The sequence below is a fragment of the Giraffa tippelskirchi genome, chromosome 10, assembly GCF_054371585.1.
Source record: "Giraffa tippelskirchi isolate mGirTip1 chromosome 10, T2T-mGirTip1v1.2.pri, whole genome shotgun sequence".
In the NCBI taxonomy this organism is placed as follows: Eukaryota; Metazoa; Chordata; class Mammalia; order Artiodactyla; family Giraffidae; genus Giraffa; species Giraffa tippelskirchi.
Window position 1 is genome coordinate 38,921,365 of NC_137284.1, and position 22,971 is coordinate 38,944,335.

General features: G+C 36.5%; 1 protein-coding gene across 2 annotated transcripts in view; it reads left to right on the top strand.

The window, feature by feature from the left end:
• TMEM135 (transmembrane protein 135) overlaps positions 1 to 22,971 on the top strand; it is a 279,242-nt gene that overhangs the window by 55,535 nt on the left and 200,736 nt on the right. For both annotated transcript variants that reach the window (XM_081533337.1, XM_081533338.1), the window contains exon 4: positions 12,481 to 12,514. In XM_081533337.1, coding sequence (XP_081389463.1) covers positions 12,481 to 12,514 — 34 coding nt within the window. The remainder of the gene's footprint in view (positions 1 to 12,480; positions 12,515 to 22,971) is intronic.

Sequence of the window (22,971 nt, forward strand, 5' to 3'; positions counted from 1 at the left end):
AGATAATTCTTTGTTTTGGAGAGGACTGTTCTGTGTATTGTATTAATACATACCATTAGCACTCCTTTCTCCTCCCCACCAAATTGGGACAACAAATAATGTTTCCATAGGAAACATGTCCCCATGGGATCAGTTCAGTTCAGTTGCTCAGTTGTGTCCGACGCTTTGTGACCCCATGGACTGCATCACGCCAGGCCTCCGTGTCTGTCACCAACTCCTGGAGCTTACTCAAACTCATCTCCATTAAGTCAGTGATGCCATCCAGCCATCTCATCCTCTGTTGTCCCCTTCTCCTCCCACCTTCAATCTTTCCCAGCATCAGGGTCTTTTCAAATGAGTCATCTCTTTGCATCAGGTGGCCAAAGTATTGGAGTTTCAGCTTCAGCATCAGTCCTTCCAATGAATATTCAGGACTGATTTCCTTTAGGATGGACTGGTTGGATCTCCTTACAGTCCAAGGGACTCTCAAGAGTATTCTCCAACACCACAGTTCAAAAGCATCAACTCTTTGGCGCTCAGCTTTCTTTATAGTCCAACTCTCACATCCATAAATGACTACTGGAAAAACCATAGCTTTGACTAGATGGACCTTTGTTGGCAAAGTAATGTCTCTGCTTTTTAATATGCTGTCTAGGTTGGTCATAACTTTTCTTCCAAGGAGCAAGCATCTTTTAATTTCATGGTTGCAGTCACCATCTGCAGTGATTTTGGAGCCCAAGAAAATAAAGTCTCTCATTGTTTTCATTGTTTTCCCATCTATTTGCCATGAAGTGATGGGACCAGATGCCATGATCTTAGTTTTCTGAATATTTGAGTTTTAAGCCAACTTTTTCACTCTCCTCTTTCACTTTCATCAAGAGGCTCTTTTAATTCTTCTTTGCTTTCTGCCATAAGGGTGATGTCATCTGCATATCTGAGGTTATTGATATTTCTCCTGGCAATCTTGATTCCAGCTTGTGCTTCTTCCAGCCTGGCGTTTCTCATGATGTACTCCGCATATAAGTTAAATAAGCAGGGTGACAGTATACAGCCTTGACATACTCCTTTTCCTATTTGGAACCAGTCTGTTGTTCCATGTCCAGTTCTAACTGTTGCTACCTGAACTGCATACAGATTTCTCAAGAGGCAGGTCAGGTGGTCTGGTATTCCTATCTCTTTCAGAATTTTCCACAGTTTGTTGTGATTCACACAGTCAAAGGCTTTGGCATAGTCAATAAAGCAGAAGTAGATATTTTTCTAGAACTCTCTTGCTTTTTTGATGATCCAGCCGATGTTGGCAATTTGATGTCTGGCTCCTCTGCCTTTCCTAAATCCAGCTTGAACATCTGAAAATTCATGATTCATGTACTGTTGAAGCCTAGCTTGGAGAATTTTGAGCATTAGGTTACTAGCATGTGAGATGAGTACAATTATCCATATGGGATAAATCCGTCCTTTGTTGAAAACTACCAGTCTATATCGTTACTAATTTTTTGTCTAGTTTTATTATTTGCTGAGAGAAAGGTATTAAAATCTCCTGTCTGTGGTTCTGGATTTGTCTGGTTCTCACTTTCATGCTGTCAGTTTGGTGTGTACACGTTTATGGTTGTCATTTCTTCAGTGATAAATTGAACTTGTTATTAATATAAGATGTTCCTCCATAGCTCAGGCAATTCCCTTTGCTCTGAATTCTATTTTATTTGGTATTGCTATAACCTCTCCAGCCATCTCGTAGTGCTTGCATTGTATGGAATTTCTTTCCAGTTAATTTCAAATCCCTCAGTTTTTTATTTTAAATGTGATTTTTGTAGATAGCATGTAATTGGGTCTTGGATTTTTATTTTTTAATTTTTAAAAGTTTTATACTTAAATATTAAAAAGTTATTTTTTGGCCAAGCCACGTGACTTGGGGGATCGTAGTTTCCCTGACTTGGTATCGAACCCAGGCCCACTGCAGTGAAAGCCAAATCCTTACCACTGGACTGCCAGGGAATTCCCTGGGTCTTGGTGTTTTAAATCTGTTTTTGCAAATTTTTGTCTTTTAATTAGATTAATTAGTCCATTAACATTTGGTATATTTATTATGATGTGTCTAGATCCAGTTTTATTACTATTTTTCTTCTTTTTTTCTTTCTCTGTTCCTTTTCCTGCGTTCTTTTCCATTATTTGAATTTTTTTGGGGGAGATGGTGACACTATGTGTTAATTTAAAAAAATTATCCTCCACTCCCTTTTTAAGTGACGATATTTTGAGGGGAGGAGTTTTAGGTTCAAAGCAAAATTAAAGGGAAAGTATAATGATTTTTCATATATCCTGATCCCTACACGTGGATGTGATGTGCTGTGCTTAGTTGCTCAGTCATGGCCGACTCTTTGTGACCCCATGGACTTTAGCCCACCAGGCTCCTCTGTCCGTAGGACAGTATTCTTGCTTCTTCTCCAAGCAAGGATACTGGAGTGGGTTGCCATGCCCTCCTCCAGGGGATCTTCCTAACCCATGGTTCGAACCCAGGTCTCTCACATTGCAGGTGGATTCTTTACTGTCTGAACCACCAGGGAAGCCCAAGAATACTGGAGTGGGTAGCCTATTCCTTATAGCCTCCCTAATTATCAATATCACCCAACAGAGTGGCGCATTTATTACAGTCGATGCACTTACGTAGACATGCCATTATCAGTCCAAATCTATAATGTACATTAGGGTTCTTGGTTTTGTACATTTATGGGTTTGGACAAATGTATAAGGACACATATAGACCATTATAGTATCTTGCAGAGGAATTTCATTGTCTTAAAAATCCTCTCTGCTTGCTTATTAATCCCTCTCTCCCCTCAACCCCTAGTAACCACCAATCTTTTAACTGTCTCCATAGTTTTATCTTTTCTTGAATGTTGTATAGTTGGAATCATACAGTATGTTGGCTCTTCAGGTTAACATCTTTTACTTAATGATATGCGGTTAAGTTTCCTCCATGTCTTTTCATGGCTTGATGGGTCATTTCTTTTTGGAACTGAATAATATTCCATGGTCTGGATGTACCAGTTTATTTATCTATTGATCTACTGACAGATATCTTGATGGCTTCCAAGTTTTGGTAATTATGGATAAAGCTGCTGTAAACCTTCAGTTGCAGGTTTTTATGTAGACATACATTTTCAACTCCTTTGGATGATTACTAAGGGTTGTGATTGCTGGATCATATACTAAGAGTTTGGTTAATTTTGTATGAAACTGCCTACTGTCTTCCAAAGGGTCTGGGCAATTTTGTATCCTCACTATTCCTATTGTTCCATGTCTTCACCAGCATTTGGTATTATCTGAATTTTGGCCTTCCTAATATGTGTGTGGTAGTATCTCATTGTTGTTTTAATTTGCATTTCCTTGATGATATATGTATGTTTTGGGGCATTTCTTCATGCTTATTTACTTTGATCTCTATGTGTATATATATTTAAAGTAGATTTCTTGTATTTGACATATAATTGGGTTATGTTTTAGATGAGTTTTGACAATCTGTCTTTTAACTGTCATTCAGAGTAATTGGTGCAATGATAAAGAATCCACCTGCCAGTGCAGGAGACCCAAGAGATGTGGGTTGGATCCCTAGGTCAGGAAGATCCCCTGGAGTATGAAATGGCAACCCAGTCCTATATTCTTGCCTGGAAGATTCCATGGACAGAGGAGACAGGCGGGCTATAGTCAGTGGGGTTGCAGAGTCAGACATGACTGAGCATGCACATAGCTAGCAACGTGATTATTGATATAGTTGGATTGATTTCTACCATACTTGTTAGTATTTATTCTTTGTTGCCTTTGTTCTTTGTTCTGATTTTTATCTTCTAGTCTTATTCTGCCTTTTGTGGTTTTAACTGAACGTTTTATGTATTGGATTGGCAAAAACATTCATTCAGGTTTTTCTATAAGATGTTATAGTCAAGCTCCTGGAGGTAAGACTCACAAAAGTGTGGGACCCCCTTAAGACCAATGCCTGTGGGATTTTTAACTCCCAGACTGTGCCTCCCTCTGTTTGTGGTAATTCCCACACTGAACCCCCTGCTTTATATCAGTGACAGTGCAGACTGCCCTCTCCTGACTCTCATTCCCTCAGAGGTTTCAGCTTGTGCATTTGTGCTCTGTTATGGTCTTATTCTCTGTATCTGCTTGCAGTTTCTGCAGTTTAGGGGGCAGCAGTTTGCAGTGTGACCTCACTTCTCTTGTGGAAGTTGACTTTTCCATTTGTTCAGCTTTTTCCTTGGTTTTAGGACTAAGTGATCACTTCCAAGCTCCTTACATGTAAACTAGGAACTGGAAGAAGAATTTTTTTTTCTTAAGAATTCCATTTTTATGTATTTATTTCTTTTTAAATTTTTCCAGAAAGTTACACTCTTTTTTGAAGAGCAACGTTTATTTAAATACCATGATAGTACCAAAATAAAATTGTGTTATTGATATTAAAAGCTGTAACTCCTTAAGGCATAAAGAGGTTTCCTGGAAATAGTTTATTTCCTATTCTCCTTTTACATTTGATAGTAAACTGTTTTTTAAGCTTTCTGTTTTTATTTATTTAAGTGAGCTATTGCACTAGTATTTTATTCACAGACACTAGGGATTCATAGAAAATTTGTCCTAGATAATGACTTGTTCTAAATATTAGTTGGAGTGGATTTACTCTGTTTGAGACCTAATTAGAATTTGAGGCTTCCCTGGTGGCTCAGACGGTAAAGCGTCTGCTTGCAAGGTGGGAGACCTGGGTTCTATCCCTGGGTCGGGAAGATCCCCTGGAGAAGGAAATGGCAACCCACTCCAGTACTCTTGCCTGAAAAACTGCGTGGATGGAGGAGCCTGGTAGGCTATAGTCCATGGGGTCTTAAAGAGTCAGACATGACTGAGCGACTTCTCTCTCTCTTTCTCTCTCTCTAGAATTTTAACTTCTTTATGAGTGTTATCCCATGGTTTCGGAAGAAAAAATGATCCTTATCTTGATGTGAGTGTTTAGTAGTTGAACTTTTTGTGACAGGTGTTGATTTAGTTCTGTTCTTTATTAGATGATGCAATTAAAAAACCTGGAAATAGCTCTAAGTTCTTTTTTTTTTTTTTTCCAAGCGTTGTGTGTATATATGTACATCAAGCACAAATGGTTTGGGATCTAATTAAAAACTTTAAAATTAAATTTTATAGTATTGTTCAGAAGCTAGTGACTTACTTTTTAAAATGCAGTTTTAAAGAACTTTTTTTGGCTTTAACAATAAAACATAGAAAAGCAAATCTTTTAGCTTTGTTTCTTTATAAGTTGTTGTATAGTGTATCTTACTTTAAGAAAGGCTGGTCTCTGTTTATCTGGAATTGTGCAAAAGTTAACAAGTGGTCTTACTTGCTTTGAAAATATTTTTGATTTAGCAACAAATTTTTCTTAAGATTTCATTAAACATCAAGATATCTGAGTAATCTACTAAGATTACTGAGTAGAATCTGGTAGTAGAATCTGGTAAAAAGTAATCTACCAGACTTTTTAAAACTAAGATACACTATAAAACAACTTATAAAGAAATAAAGCTAAAAGACTTGCATTTCTATATACTATATAAGTAATTTGCAAAGGTTGAAGATAAATGTATTTCAAAATTATTACATCTAGCCCCTAATGAAATGTATTAATATTATAGCATTTAAGGAAGAGGAATTTGTAATTATGCCTTTAGTTCCCAAAGAAAGTCAATGATATGTTGTTGGACGTTGCCAGTAGGCAGCTTGAAGTGTGAGTCTAGATTCAGGAAAAGCATGGTAGTTATATAAATAAAACTGGAGGTTTCCTCTTGTAGGTGATTATTGAAGCTATTGGAGAAGATTAGAGTCTCAAAGCTCAGAATAGGAAGTTTGAGGTTAGAGGCTGGGAAAAGCAACATTTAAGGAATCAGTTTTGAACCGATTTTTAAAGTAATTGATCAGTTATTAGTTCATCCTTTTAAAAGTAAATATCAGTAATATATTAGAAAGAATAGAAGAAAAAGAATGTGGAGGATTAGCAGTTTTTTTCCAAATTAGCAAATCATGATAATTTAAATTTTTAAATCTCCGAAGCTCTATTCAGTAATGAAATCTTTACTAAAGTTATACACTTTGTACTCAATTGTATAATCACTTTAAAGAAAAAGCATTTAATGAGGTACAAACATACAACACGGTTATATATACACACAGATATGTGTGATGGATATATATATGTGTGTGTGTGTATATATAGGTATAGATACATAAGCAAAAATCTGTCTATATTCATGAATATGTTTTCATTCATATTGGTTTAAATTTACTTCCTCACAACTTTTTTCTCCCTCTCTCCAACTCATCCATCCTTTTATTCATCCATCCACCCATCCATCCATCTCTCCATCTTTCTCAGTCTCCTTCCATCTACAGAATTAAACATGCTTTGCCAGCTAGTTCCTAACACCTTGTAAGAGGGCAGCTTACTTAAATCTTAATCGCATCACTATGAGGTTCTGCGAAAGCTTTGAAGTTGTTTCCAGGGTTGCTTAAAAAATTTGTGCCACAAAGAACTGTGATCTGAGTAACTCAGCAGGAAGCATTGGTAACATCTAGTTTATCCCTAGGTGGGCTGTTAAGAACTAGTCTTCTCTTTCTTTTTCTAGGAAGTGCTTTGTTTGTGGTTCAGAAAGAAGTTGTTCTGATGGATTTTGTTTTGTAGAATTATTGTGGATTTGCTTTGATATTTAGTATTAGTTTAGATAAGTTAAAACTGCTGCTGCTGCTGCTAAGTCGCTTCAGTCGTGTCCGACTCTGTGCGACCCCATAGACAGCAGCCCACGAGGCTCGGCTGTCCCTGGGATTCTCCAGGCGAGAACACTGGAGTGGGTTGCCATTTCCTTCTCCAATGCATGAAAGTGAACTGCAGGGTGCTCAAACAAGGACATGGATTAAAGTATCAAAAATTGGGTATTTATTCTAAGCATATTCATGGTTTAAGTTGTTAAATTACACTGTTGTAATTATAAAACTCCTAAGCAGATGTGACCAAAAGGAATCAAAAGAAACTGGCCTATAAATTCTTGGTATCTTCAAGTTTCAGTGTCATATTCACAGGAAGAAAATGAGATTACCTTGCAGTCTTCTGAAAAGCTTACCTTTCTATTACCCACTGTATACCATAGAATATAATTATGGAGTCTTTCTCTAGACTAGAAGTTTGTCTTACCCATTCCTGTACCTTAAAGAAATATTTTATACTGTTCTACAATATTCTGACAAATGAAATTCTATTTTGAAAGACTTTCTGAAATGATTAAATAAAATCTCTTGGTAAACTTACAGTGTTTAGAAACATTTACTTTGTTTTTCTTTAATCTCTAATTTTTCCTTATCCATTGAATGCAGACATATTTTATATGTATATATAAATATTTAGAAGTTACACTATTCCTACTGTATTCCCTAGTGACCTTAGTTATGAAATGTGTTACATACAGTGTCATTCAGAAGTTTGAGAAAGTTAACTAAAGAATATTTACACTAAAATTTCCAGAAAATAAAAAGCATTATTGTCCATCTAATTAGACAACATAATGTCATTAGAAGATAATCCTTGAAATTTCAGTAGAATGTGAGGATACCTTTTATTCTACTGAAATGTTAAGAAAATTTAATTATTTTAATATTTCCCCATAAGGAATAGTGATACTCTGATTGCACAGTTCTTACAACAGTGGTTCTTAATACTTTTTTAGACAGTACCCCTTGATGTACACACCCACTTAGATTTTTAATGGAAGTTTAAAAGATTCACTTCATTTCCCCATCCAAAAAAAAAGCTTATCTGTGGTTGAAAGAAATACTTGACTAACTTTAGGCTGCTTATTCACCGAGTTTCACCAGTCTTCTAATCTAGTGATTAGATTAGAAGAATGGAAGTATTTGTGTATCAGAGCCTCCTGTGAAGTTTAAAAAGTTATTGGCCCCACCTCTTCCTCTAGGCCCACTTTTTTCTAATTGATGTCTCCCCTCTTCCCCGCCACTGTTGTAGCAGTGGTTTAATGTGTAACTTGGTTTCCAGAGAGAATCTACTCACTAGGATGGGAGTGACTTGTTTGTCTTCAGACTTAGGCTAGATACAGTCAAGTGTTAAATAATAAAATGAACTTATTCGTTTCCTGTAATACTGACCATCTTTGGAGAAGTGATAAAATAAATTACTGTTCTGATATTCTAACCTGCCAAATAAAATACCATCCTCTTATTCTTGAGGCTGTTAGCTTTGGGTTGGAATTCAGATAAAGCTGAGGAGGAGGTGATCTTCCTCATTATTTAGAAATGGTGAATTGAAACTTGAGGCTTCCCAGGTGGCTCAGTGGGTAAAGAATCTGCCTGCCAATGCAGGAGATGTGGGTTGGATCCCTGGATCAGGAAGATCCCCTGGAGGAGGAAATGGCAAACGATACAGTATCCTTGCCTGGGAAATTTCATGGACAGAGGAGCCTGGCGGGCTACAGTTTATGGGTTGCAAAGTGCTGGACATGACTGAGCAACTGAACAACAAAAACAAATTGAAGCTTGAGACCATGATAGTCTCAAGTACTCTAATAACAATCATCCTCGGCTTTTTACTGATAGTTAGACAGTGTCGAGGCTTTGTTCATCCTCGCTGCACAGAAGCCTTCTGCTGCTGCTGCTGCTAAGTTGCTTCAGTCGTGTCCGACTCTTTGCGACTCCATAGACGGCAGCCCACCAGGCTCCCCCGTCCCTGGGATTCTCCAGGCAAGAACACTGGAGTGGGCTGCCATTGCCTTCTCCAATGCGTGAAAGTGAAAAGGGAAAGTGAAGTCGCTCAGTCGTGTCTGACTCTTAGCGACTCCATGGACTGCAGCCTACCAGGCTCCTCCGTCCATGGGATTTTCCAGGCAAGAGTACTGGAGTGGGTTGCCATTGCCTTCTCCACAGAAGCGTGCTAGGATACCATATTAAACAAGTCAATGAGTTTTAGAATTGAAAGATAACTTAGTAAAGATTTTCTACTGTAGAAGCAGTACCTTGGAAAGAATGTGAAACTTGAGTCAGAAGAACCTGCTTTTTCCTGCCTTCCTATTTTTAAATAAACCACTTCTCTGATTCTTGGTTTTTAATAGAGTGAGGACGATAGTGTCTGCTTTATACTTCGTATAACTACTGAGAGGATAAAATCTGATTTCAAAATATTAATTATACTGTGTAAATTATTAAATTTTATACAAATGGGTCATGTTTTTGCTTGCTAATAAATTAGTGTCGTTAGTCAGTCCTCCCTCTGTCTAGTGGCTGTCTAGTGGCTGACTTTCATGATTATATTTCTACAATATATGTCTATAATGTATTCCTTCTTATAAGACTGGGTTCCTAGTAACACTTTGCTTAGTAATTCTACGATTTGTTTAGTGTCTGTTAGATGCCAGGTACTATTGCAGGTCTGTGAAAATGTAACGGTTAAACAAGATCATCTTTGCTCAGTAAAGATAAACAGTTATAGATGGAAGCTAGTGATGATTCTAGAGTTGGGTTACTGTTATTATCAGAGACAGAATGAAATTAGTGGAACGAATGTTTTTGAAGATAGCATCATATATTAGTTCACTTCATTGTTGTTGTTGTTCAGTCACTCAGTTGCGTCTGACTCTTTGCGACCCCATGGACTGCAGCACGCCAGGCTTCCTGGTCCGTCACCATCTCCTGGAGCTTGCTCAAACTCATGTCCATCTCATCGGTGATGCCATCTAACCATCTTATCTTCTGTCATCCCCTTCTCCTCCTGCCTTCAATCTTTCCCAGCATGAGGGTCTTTTCTAATGAATCAGCTCTTCACATCAGGTGGCCAAAGTATTGGAGCTTCAGCTTTAGCATCAGTCCTTCCAGTGAACATTCAGGACTGATGTCCTTTAAGGTTGACTGGTTGGATCTCCTTGCAGTCCAAGGGACTCTCAAGAGGTTTCTCCAACAGAGCTCTAAAACATCAGTTCTTTGGCACTTAGCCTTCTATATGGTCCAACTGTCACATCCATACATGACTGCTGGAAAAACCATAGCTTTGACTAGATGGACCTTTGTTGACAAAGTGATGTCTCTGCTTTTTAATACACTGTCTAGTTTTGTCATAGCTTTTCTTCCAAGGAGCAAGCGTCTTTTAATTTCAGTTCATAGTGAAATGTATTTTCAGGCACTACCACTGAAATTACAGAAATATTTTTACTTTGGTTTTGTAATGAAGAATACTATTTTTTTGTTCATATGTAACCAGCAATTGATAAGAACAGGTAAATCCTTGAGAAGCGTTTAGCTTTTCCATGTATGTGTGACTCTTAGATGATGATGTTACCCTAATTTTTCTTGATATGATTTATTTAAAATAAGTACTATTAGAACATCTTTGCTTTAGAATTTGGTAGAAACTAAAGATTGGTAAGGATTGGTAAGAACAATTTCAATTGGTATGTATAGATCATAGAAAAGAAGACCTAAAAGGGACCTTACAGATCATCTTATCACTGATTTTGAAATTCATTTTTAGAGGAGCAGTGGAATTCTGTTGTTCTGCTAAGGTACATTAGGACCTGCTGAAGAGGGACATTATTGAGGGGCATGGCCCAGTGGGTATGCCTAGGGCGCCTCCCCCTTTCAACCAGGATGGACCCAATGTTATGTTCTATGTATTAGTGATAAATGTAAGTTTTTTTCTTTAAATAGTTTTTATATTTGAAAATATGTTAGATAACTAGTTCCCTCATTTTAATGACAAAGCTAGAGTACCAGAGAAAGTTAACTGGAACCCTGATTTCTTCACTGCAGCATTATTCAGTTATATCATACTGCCTCCATATGGCTTTAGTAAATTGAAAATCCTTTCAAGCCATTTTAAGTGATGAACAATCAAAGTTTTGTATGACTGGATCTGACATCAAGAAGATTGATTGATGATGTTAATATCAAGATCTAGCATGATATTTAAATGAAAGTGATTTGATATTATTACTTTTTTATGTTACAAAGTAATTCTTTCTTTGAGTACTAAAAATGTTCATTATTGAAACTCAGATATATTTCTATGATTTTCAGAGTTTATTTGAGCCCTGCCCTTGAATGCTTTAAATATTAAAGACCTCTTTATTAGAGAGATGTGTGTCATTTATGGTCTCATGTGCAGTGTAAGTTAAAGTTATAAGGGCATAAAATTGTCCTTATCTTTGAGTTTCTAGGTGAATTCTCATTAAGTAAGAGTGAATATGCATTTAGTAACTATGTAGTTTTTCTGTAAAGCAAGTGTTTACAGAGCTTTTGTTTGTCCTTTGGTGTTAAAAAGTTCACTTAGTACCTGACTTTTCACTTAACAATGAAATTAAGACAAGATGATTTAGTATGATTTGTAACAATGTCTAATGAACAGTTGCATTATGTATAAAATGATAGAAGACCTGATTTTTTAAAAATAAATTTGCATTTAGTTAGAAATGTTATGGCCTTGACTTCTTGGCAAGATGAATTTGCTAGGATTCTTCATTAAGTTTAGAATTCTCTAACATAAAGGTAGACTAATAGCAAATTGTACCTCTATTCCTATTAATAAATAATAAAGTATCAGTAATTTTAAAAATTGAGATGTAATTGACGTGTATTTAACACTGTATTCGTTTATTATGTTAGATATAAGTGAAGTTGCTCAGTCATCTCCGACTCTTTGCGACCCCACGGACTGTAGTCTACCAGGCTCCTCAATCCATGGGATTTTCCAAGCAAGGATACTGGAGTGGGTTGCCATTTCCTTCTCCAGGAGATCTTCCCAACCCAGGGATTGAACCCGGGTCTCCCGCATTGTAGGCAGGCGCTTTACCGTCTGATGTTAGATATATGATCTTCACAATAAGTCTAATTAGCAATTACTAGTCAATAGTAATATTTTTTTTTTTTAAGAAATATTAGAGCTTTTACTTTATTTTTTTTAATCTTTTAAGAGATTTTGGCTCTGCTGGGTTTTCGTTGTGGCATGTGGGCCTTCTCTATTTGCAGCCTGCAGGCTTCTCTCTTGTTGCAGCGGGGCTCTCTATCTGTGGTGTGTGTTCTCAGTAGCTGTGGTGTATGGGCTCAGTAGTCATGGTGCATGGGCTTAGTTGCCCTGCAGCATGTGGGATGTTAGTCCCCTGCCCAGGGATTGAACCCACATTGCCTGTATTGGAAGGTGGATTCTACCAGTAGACTACCAGGGAAGTTCCAGGCAATAGTAATTTTAAAGAGTTTTTATCAACAAGCACTAAACAGAATATTTAATGACTGCCAAACAGAATGACTTGTAGAATCAATTTATACAGCTAACTGTTATGGTACTAAAAACTTAGTTCTGCATAATCTATCCCTTTCCCACCACTACTGATAATTGATTTAGTAGATTTCTAAAAAAAAATGATGAAGTGATTATTAAGTCAAGTTGGTGCTTAGTCTCACTCTCTCTCTTCTTAAAATTATTTGCAGGAGAGGGCTGCTCACAATTTATATGGCCAATTTGGTAAGTAAATCTTTTTTTTTTTTTGCTTTTGAGATTTTCCCTTGCACTTTTTTTTTTTAGCCTTTTTTTGTCTTCTGAATAAAATTCCCTTAAAAAAAGGAAACACACTTAAATTTGAGAATGTTGTCTGTTTTTGTTTTAAAGGACAGGCTTAAATGTTTAAAATAGCTTTGATGCTCTCTGGTTTATTCCTGTTAAATTATATGACTGAATTGTACTTGTTTCAGGAGGAAAATAGATTCACTGCCCTGTGTTCTTCATGATTCTTTTTTCTTTTAAGCTTAGGTCTTCATCTTTGGTAGTGTGCATATCTATATCTGTATCCTCTCTCTATGTATCTTTAATTTCATTTCATATTCTGCTTCTATTGCTAACTTCTTATGGGAAAAATGATTTAAGGATAAGCTTTTATGATGTACAGTTTTCCTGGATTTCAAAATAGCATTGATTCTAGTTTTGAATACTGAATATATTTAATAATATGATTGTCTAGGCTTCAAAAAAATTTCTTAAGTTTTCAGAATTGAAATTAATGTTGTCTGATACTCTTTGCTGTAGATATATATTCAGGGTATATGATTTTCATTGTCAAGCTCATATTTTAAAAACATATGTGTATTAAAAGCTTTTAAAGTTGTTTCTTAGAAATTATAGGCAACATTGAAAAATTCAACTAAGGAAAGATAAATAATTGTTTGTTTACCTGAGGATAGGGTTTTGAATTCTGTAACAGAGGAGGCTGTAGTTCAGACTTGTGTTTAGCAACTGATTTCAGCTTTAAGATATTTAATTTTTGCTCTGTGTAAGTTACTGTGCTATGTGCTAGAAGGCAAGATGAAGACAGTCTTTGTATTGATGGAGTTTGCTATCTAGTGGAAAAGTCACAGTAGAAATAATAATGTTTGAAAAGGACTGAAAGATGAATTATAGGGTGCTATGGAAATCATAATAGTAGCACTGAACTATTCTAGGTGCTGCTTTCCTGTCTTATTTTGTAAAACACTTAAAAATATTACATCTGCATACCCAGAATGGATTTGAGTTTTAATGCATTTGTTTTCCTTTTAGTTGTGCACATGCTTTTTTATATGACCACATGGTCATACTTTAATACCCAAATACTATATGTGTTTATACACTTTTCATAAATTTTAAGTAAATTTCCACAAACTTTTTGGGTTACCTGGTTTAGACTGGAAATTCCTGGAGAGAAGATGTTTGATTTTGATTGATATAATCAATGTTGGAAGATGCCCTAAAAATACTCTGTTTTTTTAAGATTAAGCTTTTTATTTTGAAATAATCATAGATTCCTATGCAGTTGTAAGAAATAATAGATATCATGTACTCTCTATACAGTTTCCCTTAATAGTAGTATCTTACAAAACGATAGTAGATCAAAAGTAGGATATTTACATTGATGTTTATTATATAGTCAAGATAGACAACATTTTCTTCACATTGCCGTTTTGTAGCTACATTTATTGGGTTGGCTAAAAAGTTTGAGTTTTTCCATAAAATGTTACAGAAAAACCTGAACAAACTTTTTGGCCACCTAGTACTTACCTCTGACCTTTCCCTCCTATTGCCCAACCTCTGGCAATCACTAATTTATTCTTTATCTCTGTAATTCTTTAGTTTCTATAGTCATTTCAAGAATGTTTTATAAATAGAATTATATAGTACATATTTTTTGTCATTAGCTGTTTTCACTTACCATAATTCTCTGGAGATTGATTCCAGTTGTTGGGCATATCAGTAGTTCATTCCTTTTTATAGCCGAGTAAGTATACCATGATATGGCTGTACTAGCTTATTTAACTGTTTACCTATTGAAGAACATCTGGATTGCTTCCAGTTTTTGGCTGTTACAAATAAGATGCTATAAATATCATGTGCAAGTTTTTGTGTGAACAGGAGTTTTTATTTCTCTGGGATAAATGCCCTGGATTACAGTTGCCAGATTGTATGGTAGTTGAAGGGTAAGTTTTTAAAGAAACTGATAAACTATTTTCCAGAGTAGCTGTACTATGTTGTTTTGATAGCATTTGCAATCTAGAATAAACTTTTGAATCTCTAATTCTTTCTAAATGTGAACCTTTTTGGGTGTGAGGAGTAACATTTGTCTGTTAAGTAGATTTGTAATTTTTATGTCCAGGTTAATAAATTTCAGTATTAGAAAAGCTTTTCAGAAAGTGCAAGATATAGATTGGTCTTTTATCTTTTGTCAGCCAAGGTCGGTAATTTAAAAATTTAATGAGATCAGATCCTTATGGATTTTTGACTGTGTTCAAAGAAATTTGTACATGATATATTTGGGATACTAATGATAGTCTTAGTATCTTCATCTTCTTTCATCTTCATCTCCCCTTCCTCTAAATAGAGCCTTTTATTTATACTATTGCTAGGTAACTATTATTTAAGTAACAGGGTGGTTAGTGTGGAATAGGTAAGAAATATTTTCAGAGCCTAAATTTAGCCTTAAGAAATAACTAAGTTCTAGAACTCTATTATATTGCTCACTAGACTGAGTTGAGATTGTTGGCTTATTTTAACATCAATGATAAAATTTCTAAATGTTGGGAGCTTTTATTTTAAGAAAGTTATTTATTGTATTTAGGTATGTGTTTCTGAATTAGAAAGTAGAGAAAAATATGAAGAAGAAAGTAAAAGTTATCTGTAGTTTTACCATGTAGCAATTACTAACATTTTAGTGTTTATTATTTTATCCCCTTCCCTTTCCTCCAATGTCCCTACATAAATATACATAGATGCACATTCACATTACACATTATGTACCCAATAAAAAATTGGGGGCATATTGTTTTGTGACATCTTTTGTTACTATGCCGTATAGTTTTGGTAGCTCATAGTATTAAGTAACCATTCTTTGGAGAGCGTAATCATGCCTTTTCACTTAATTTTTGGTTATAGTCTCATTACATTCAGTTGGTTTTGAACATATACACATATACCCACTAAAATGTTGGGTGACAGTAAATTACTATTTGGTTAGGAATTATATCACTTTGTTAGTTTTGGCTGTGACAAGTTATCCATTCCTTAATTATTTTGATCAGAAAATTTCAAAAGCATTGCCATGCCTTTGAATGAATATCTGAGAAAAATATGGAAAACTGGCTTGGTATTATCTTTATCATCTTTGTCTTTATTTCTATCAATGAACATTTACTGGGTGCAAAGCACTTTCTTGTGTATTTGGACACAAGTATAAGTCTTTATGGTTTTCCCTGGTAGCTCAGTGGTAAAGAGTCTGCCTGCCAATGCAGGAGATGCAGGTTCAATCCCTGGGTCAGGAAGATCCCCTGGAGAAGGAAATGGCAACCCATTCCAGTATTCTTACCTAGGACATCCCTTGTACAGAGAAGAGCCTGGAGGACTATAGTCCATGGGATTGCAAAAGAGACAGACACGATCTAGTGACTAAACAAATACCAAAAATACATAAGTCATTATTCTGTTCTTGAAAGTAGTTTAGTTGAGGTAATAAGGTATATCTAGATCTGGATTTAAAATGATAATATATTGCTCTATTTAAAATGGATAAACAACAAGGGCCTGCTGTATAACACATGGAACTCTGCTCAATGTTATGTGGTAGCCTGGATGGGAGAGGAGTTTGGGGGAGAATGGATACATGTATATGTGTGGCTGAATCCCTTCCCTGTTCACCTGAAACTATCACAACAATGTTTGTTAATTGGCTAGACCCCTATACAAAATAAAATGTTTTTTTAAAAAAAAAGAATTGGCATTGACCTGTAAGCTGTAAAAAAATAATTAAAATGATAGTTTATTCATCGTCAAATATGTGGTTAGACAGTACAGTTTTAAGAACTTTAGGAAAGGAAGTTAGCTTTGCGCTGGGGAAATGAGAAGGTTTTATTTTATTTTTTTTAATATTTATAGTTTGTGAGTAGTCTGCCCGGCAGCTCTATAGTGGAGCTAACGGTGACCTCCTCCAAGAGGACTTACGCCACATGCCGCGCCTCCCAGGTCTGCGGCAGCCAGAGCCCCTGTCCCTGTGGCAGGTCACTGCTGACCTGTCCGCTGCAGGAGACACTCATACATTCAAAGGCAGGTCTGGCTGAATCTCTTCTGGAGGTCACTGCTCTATTCCCTGGGTCCTGGTAACCACAGATGTGATCATGATGTGATCACTCACCTAGAGCCAGACATCTTGGAGTGTGAAGTCAAGTGGGCCTTAGGAAGCATCACTACGAACAAAGCTAGTGAAGGTGATGGAATTCCAGCTGAGCTATTTCAAATTCTAAAACATGATGCTGTGAAAATGCTGCACTCAGTATGCTAGCAAATTTGGAAAACTCAGCAGTGGCTGCAGGACTGGAAAAGGTCAGTTTTCATTCCAGTCCCAAAGAAGGGCTATGCAGAAGAATGTTCAGACTAACACACAATTGCACTCATTTCACATGCTAACAAAGTAATGCTCAAAGTTCTCCAACTTAAACTTCAATAGTATGTGAACTGAGAACTCCCAGATGTTCAAGCTGGATTTAGAAAAGGCAGAGGAACCAGAGGTCAAATTACCAACATCAGTTGGATCATAGAAAAAGCAAGAGAATCCCAGAAAAGTATCTACTTCTGCTTCATTGACTATGCTAAAGCCTTTGACTGTGTGGATCACAACAAATTGTGGAAATTTTTAGGGATGGGAATACCAGACCACCTTACCTGTCTCCTGACAAACCTGTAAGCAGGTCAAGAAGTAACAGTTAGAACCAGGCATGGAACAACAGACTGGTTCCAAATTGGGAAAGGAGTATGTCAAGGCTGTATATTGCACCCTGCTTATTTAACTTATATGCAGAGTATATCATGTGAAATGCCAGGCAGGATGAAGCACAAGTTGGAATCAACATTGCTGAGAGAAATATCAATAACATCAGATATGCAGACAACACCACCCTTATGGCATAAAGTGAATAATAACTAAAGAGCCTCTTGAAGGTGAAAGAAGAGAGTGAAAAAAGCTGACTTAAAACTCAACATTCAAAAAAACTAAGATCATGGCATCCAGTCCCATCACTTCATGGCAAATAGGGAAACGATGGAAACAGTGACAGACTTTATTTTCTTGGGTTCCAAAATCACTGCAGATGGTGACTCCAGTCACAAAATTAAAAGACGCTTGCTCCTTGGAAGAAAAGCTATGACCAACCTAGACAGCATATTAAAAAGCAGAGACATTACTTTGCTGACAAAGGTCCATCTAGTCGAAGCTATAATTTTTCCAGCAGTCATGTATGGATGTGAGAGTTGGACCATATAGAAAGCTGAGCGCTGAATAATTGATGCTTTTGAACTGTGGTGTTGGAGAAGACTCTTGAGAGTCCTTTGGGCAGCAAGGAGATCAAACCAGTCAACCCTAAAGGATATCAACCCTGAATATTCATTGGAGGGACTGATGCTGAAACTAAAGCTCCAATGCTTTGGCCACCTGATGGAAAGAGCCAACCAATTAGAAAAGACCCTGATGCTGAGGAAGATTGAGGGCAGGAGGAGAAGGGGACGACAGAGGACAAGATGATTGGATGGCATCACCGACTCAATGGACATGCGTTTGAGCAAGCTCCAGGAGATAGTGAAGGACAGAGAGGCCTGGCATGCTGCAGTCCATGGGGTCGCAAAGAGTCAGACATGACTGAGCAACTGAACAACAACAACATTTTATATGTTATTTATTGGCTGTGGTAGATCTTTGTTGCTGCATGTGAGATCTAGTTCTCCGACTAGGGATTGAACCCGAGCACCCTGGGAGCCTGGAGTCCTAGCCACTGGACCCCCCAGGAAAGTCCCCAAGAAGGTTTTGTGAATTGCATGGGACCTGAATATTGAAGAAAGGAGAGGAATTGGAGGTAGCTCTATCTTCGAGACGTGTCACTGGTGATCATAAGACAAAATTCTTGCCTTTCCAAGGATTGCTAAGTTGAGGCCAAAATTTAGGAACAAAAAAAAAAGAATAAGCAACATTTGTTGAGTTTCTACTCTGTTAGACATAATTGATAAAATTGGGGTTACCCAAGTAAACAAGGTATAGTTCCTGATTCTGAGGACCTTATACTTTGCTAGGGGAGAGAGAGATGTAAAACCTCATCTCTGTTTTTTAACATTGATGGTTGTCTCAAAGCAGAAAACAGTAGTGTTTAAACTGTGTAGTTGTGAATATAAATCTTGCTAGTTGTGTTTATGAACTGTGTTAAATGTTGTAGGGAGCGAGTGAAGAACTATATATTCTAAATAAGGGACATCTCTATTAATGCTTTTGCTTTTATACGAAGATATTCTCTTGGGCTATTCTTATTATTCGTAATATCTGTCAGTAAGCCCGGATAATTCTCAGTTATTAAACCTAAGTGATTTGTAGACTTAGCTATAAATGTTATAAATTATAATTTAAGTAGCAATTTTAAAAATTATGAAGTCTTACATATTTATTAATTGTAATAGTTTATTACAATTTAATTAATACCCATGTGAAAGTCTTTAAGTTCTATGTTAGCAAATTTTGGAAAGAAAAATGTAAAATTTTAAAAATTGTATAGTTTTTTTTTTCCAGATTTTTAGAGTTCTTAGAGAATTAGTTGTTAAAGGGCAAAATGTATCGAAGATAAACAAAAAAGAATTAAATATATTCTCTGGCTTTTGCCCAAGATATGTCTATAAGATGATGGAAGTGTTTTTATGAAGGTAATATACCAGAACCAATTACCCACAAGAACACCAGCTGCTAGGATTCAAGTTTGCCACAGTTTGATTTAAAAGAGAACACATAAAAGTTAGCATTTACATGAGTTCCTTTTAGTTTGTTGGTTGTGACGATGACTGAGGATTCCAGTTTTTCAAAACTTATAATTTGCTGCTAACAGTTATTTAGGGTGTGATGTCAAGTGTAGTTCATTTCTGTTTGGTTTAACTATAAGTTATGACATTTACCAATCTTTCTATGTAAGTCTTTTGAAAACTTCTCTCTGCAATTTCCTTTATGCCACCAAGCATTCAACAATGCATACGTTTTAAAATTGTAAACATATATCTACAGACTTGTCTCTAGCACTTGTTTTTTAATTTTAAACATGCAGTGTCTTTGATTAAAACATCTGTATTTGATTTTTCAAACATACGGTTTGAAAATGTTGTCTCATATGTTTTCTTGTAAGGCTACTTCAGTTTAATTAGATTCAGCAGGTATTTATTATGTATCAGCTATGCTAGGCAGGTGAGGATACAAAAGAAATACAAAGTGGATTGTAAACTAGTTGGAGAAATTTGATAGATGAACTCAAAAAAAAAGTAAACTGAAAGTATTAAATTCAAAAAGCAACCAATGTTTCAAATTGCTCCCCTAAGCCTTCCTTTTGCATCAAAAGACATCAACCATCCGTCTAGTTGCTCAGGCCAGAAACTTAGGTGTTTTAACTCTTTTCTTCTTATACTGTTGGTCCAGTCCATTGCAAAATCTTATTCTCCTTGGAAAATATACCCTGCATCTTATAGTGACTCATTACCTACACAGTTATAACCAGAGTCTGAGCCTAAGATCTCTCACCTCAGCTGCCTGAACAGCCTTATTCGTTTACATCTTCCCATTCCTGTCTTCTTACACAGTCTGTTTTCCACATAGCAGTTAGAGTCATTGGAAATACAAATTAGAGCTTCTGGATCTGCTTAAAATTTAGAAAAACCTTCCCTTCCCACTTCTCACTGCACCCATGTACAATACAAACACCTCACAAAGCTGGTGTCTCTCTGACCTCATCTGCTCTTCTTATTCTTTACACTGGATTGTTTTTGTCTGTAGAGTATTTGATGCTTGTTAGTCCTTTATAGTTGTAGCAGTTCTGGGGGACAAGGGTGGGGGCTTGGAAATCTATTTCCCTAAAATTTTCTTGGCTATCATCTTCTCCTTATATGCTTCTTAACCTATTGTTACATCCTAAGAGAGTCTTTACTGTTATGGTTAAATCAGCTTCCCCTCACCTCTCTAACTTGTAATCTTTTCTTTTTCATGGCTCTTATAAGTAAATTAAATTTTAAAATTTAGAAATTTTCTTATTTGTTTGCTTCATTTGCCCCACATTGTATATAAGCTGCTTAACAGCAAGAATTCCTGCTTGTTCACTGACATCCCTAGTATCCACAGTGTTTAGAACATAATATGTGCTTAATGAATAGTTATTGAATGGATGGAGATTGGGAGCAAATACGCTAGAAAATGGCAAAGATGAGAGAGAATGACCCTTTTCTTCTAAGTTGGTGAACATATTAATAATATCTGTTCTTCTTCTTTCCTTGCCCCCTTCCATTAACTTTGAGACCCAAGTCCTTTAAGCCAACCAGATGACCTTGTTTTCTCAAGGGAAGGTAAACAAAAGAGTAAGCAAATCTGTTATCAACTGAGCTCCTGAGCTAGGAGATTCCTTTGTTGGATGGTTTCTTATGAGTACCAGAATTAGGGATGATGTTTTTCTCTCTATTCTTACTCTGATTCTTTATTTTATTTTATTTTATTTTTTTATAAATTTATTTATTTTAGTTGGGGGCTAATTACTTTACAATATTGTAATGGTTTTTGCCATACATTGACATGAATCAGCCATGGGTTTACATGTGTTCCCCATTCTGAACCCTCCTCCCACCTCCCTCCCCATCCCATCCCTCTGGGTCATCCCATTGCCCCAGCCCTGAGCATTTGTCTCATGCATCGAACATGGAATGGTGTTCTGTTTCACATATGATAATATACATGTTTCAATGCTATTGTCTCAGAACGTCCCACCCTCACCTTCTCCCTCAGAGTCCTTAAGACTGTTCTATGCATCTGTGTCTCTTATTCTGTCTCACATATAGGGTTATCATTACTATTCTTACTCTGATTCTTTAAATGACATTGAGGAATGTGATTTTGGTACCCAGTATAACGTTTGGGTCATCTTGAGCTCTTATCTTCATTTGGTAGAAGAGAAGATACTTTGCTATCCAAAGTGAATAGACTCTTGAAAGTTGTCATGGTCCACTTGATCACAAAGGCAGACATAGAGGAGGACTTGTGAGCATGAAAAGGGGAATTATTAGAGACTCCCTCTTATTTTCTTTTATTGAGCAATTTAATGCTGTTTTAGATCCCTTGGAGGAGGGCATGGTAACCCACTGCAGTATTCTTGCCTGGAGAACCCCATGGACAGAGGAGCCTGGTGGACTCTGGTCAATAGGGTTGCAGAGTCAGACACGATTGAAGTGACTTAGCATGCATGCATTTGAAGATCTATCCATATTGTTGTCTTTACTTTGAGCTTGACACCGTGTTTTTGAGACCTATGTGTGTTCCTTTATGTCCTTCCACTGTATTGCTCTGACTGCTACATAGTATGCCAGATTGTTCATCCCTTGATCCCCTGTATATGCCTTATAATAGCTTTATTGAGATATAAATCACATACCATAAAAGTTACCCCTTTGGAGTGGTTTTTAGTACATTTACAGACTTGTGCACCATTAACACTGTCTGGTTCATCTAGTGCATTTTACTTGTTCATTCTTCCACTGATGGACATCCAAATTACTTCCAGCTCCTCAGTGTCACAATCAATATGGTGATAATCATCTTTGTATATGACTGTTCTGTGAATTTCTCTGGATGTGCATGGATAAAAGCTAAGAAGATGTATTTTTAGATTCGATACTTTCTGGTAAAAGGACACAGTAGCTTGGAATGTGAGGAAATATCATTATTCTAGTAGTTCATTTGAACATAGATTTATTGATACTTTAGGAGATAATTTTGTCATGTGTTTCTTTGTCCTGTGTTTCTCTTTGAGTAATTTGATAATTCATCCTAGAGATTTTGGGGTTGGAGGTTGACATTGAATCTAGTAGGTACTCTGCTCCAAGTGGCTTGAAGGACCACTACAGGATCAATTAGGCCAAAGGAAAAAGGGGTGCCATTTTTCTTTAGGCATGAGATTTCATCATAGCTAGTCTTTATACACCTAGTTATATACTTTGTTTGCCTTGTGAAGGTAATATGTGCTTCAGTTTTCCTTGAAGGTGGTACATACAAAGTAAAGACGATTTCCAGACATAGAAAAGCTGAAAGAATTCATCACCAGCAGACCTGTACTAGAGGAAATGTTAAAGTTTGTCAGGAAGCTTTCAGGCAAATGATAGTAGTTAGAAATCTAGACCTACACAGAGAAATGAAGAGCACTGAAAATGGTAACTATCAATACCTTCGTAGATATAAAAGATACTTTTCTTATATATCCCCCTTTAAAAGTGTTCAGTTCAGTTCAGTTCAGTCGCTCAGTCGTGTCCGACTCTTTGTGACCCCATGAATCGCAGCACTCCAGGCCTCCCTGTCCATCACCAGTTCCTGGAGTTTACCCAAACCCGTGTCCATCGAGTCGGTGATGCCATCC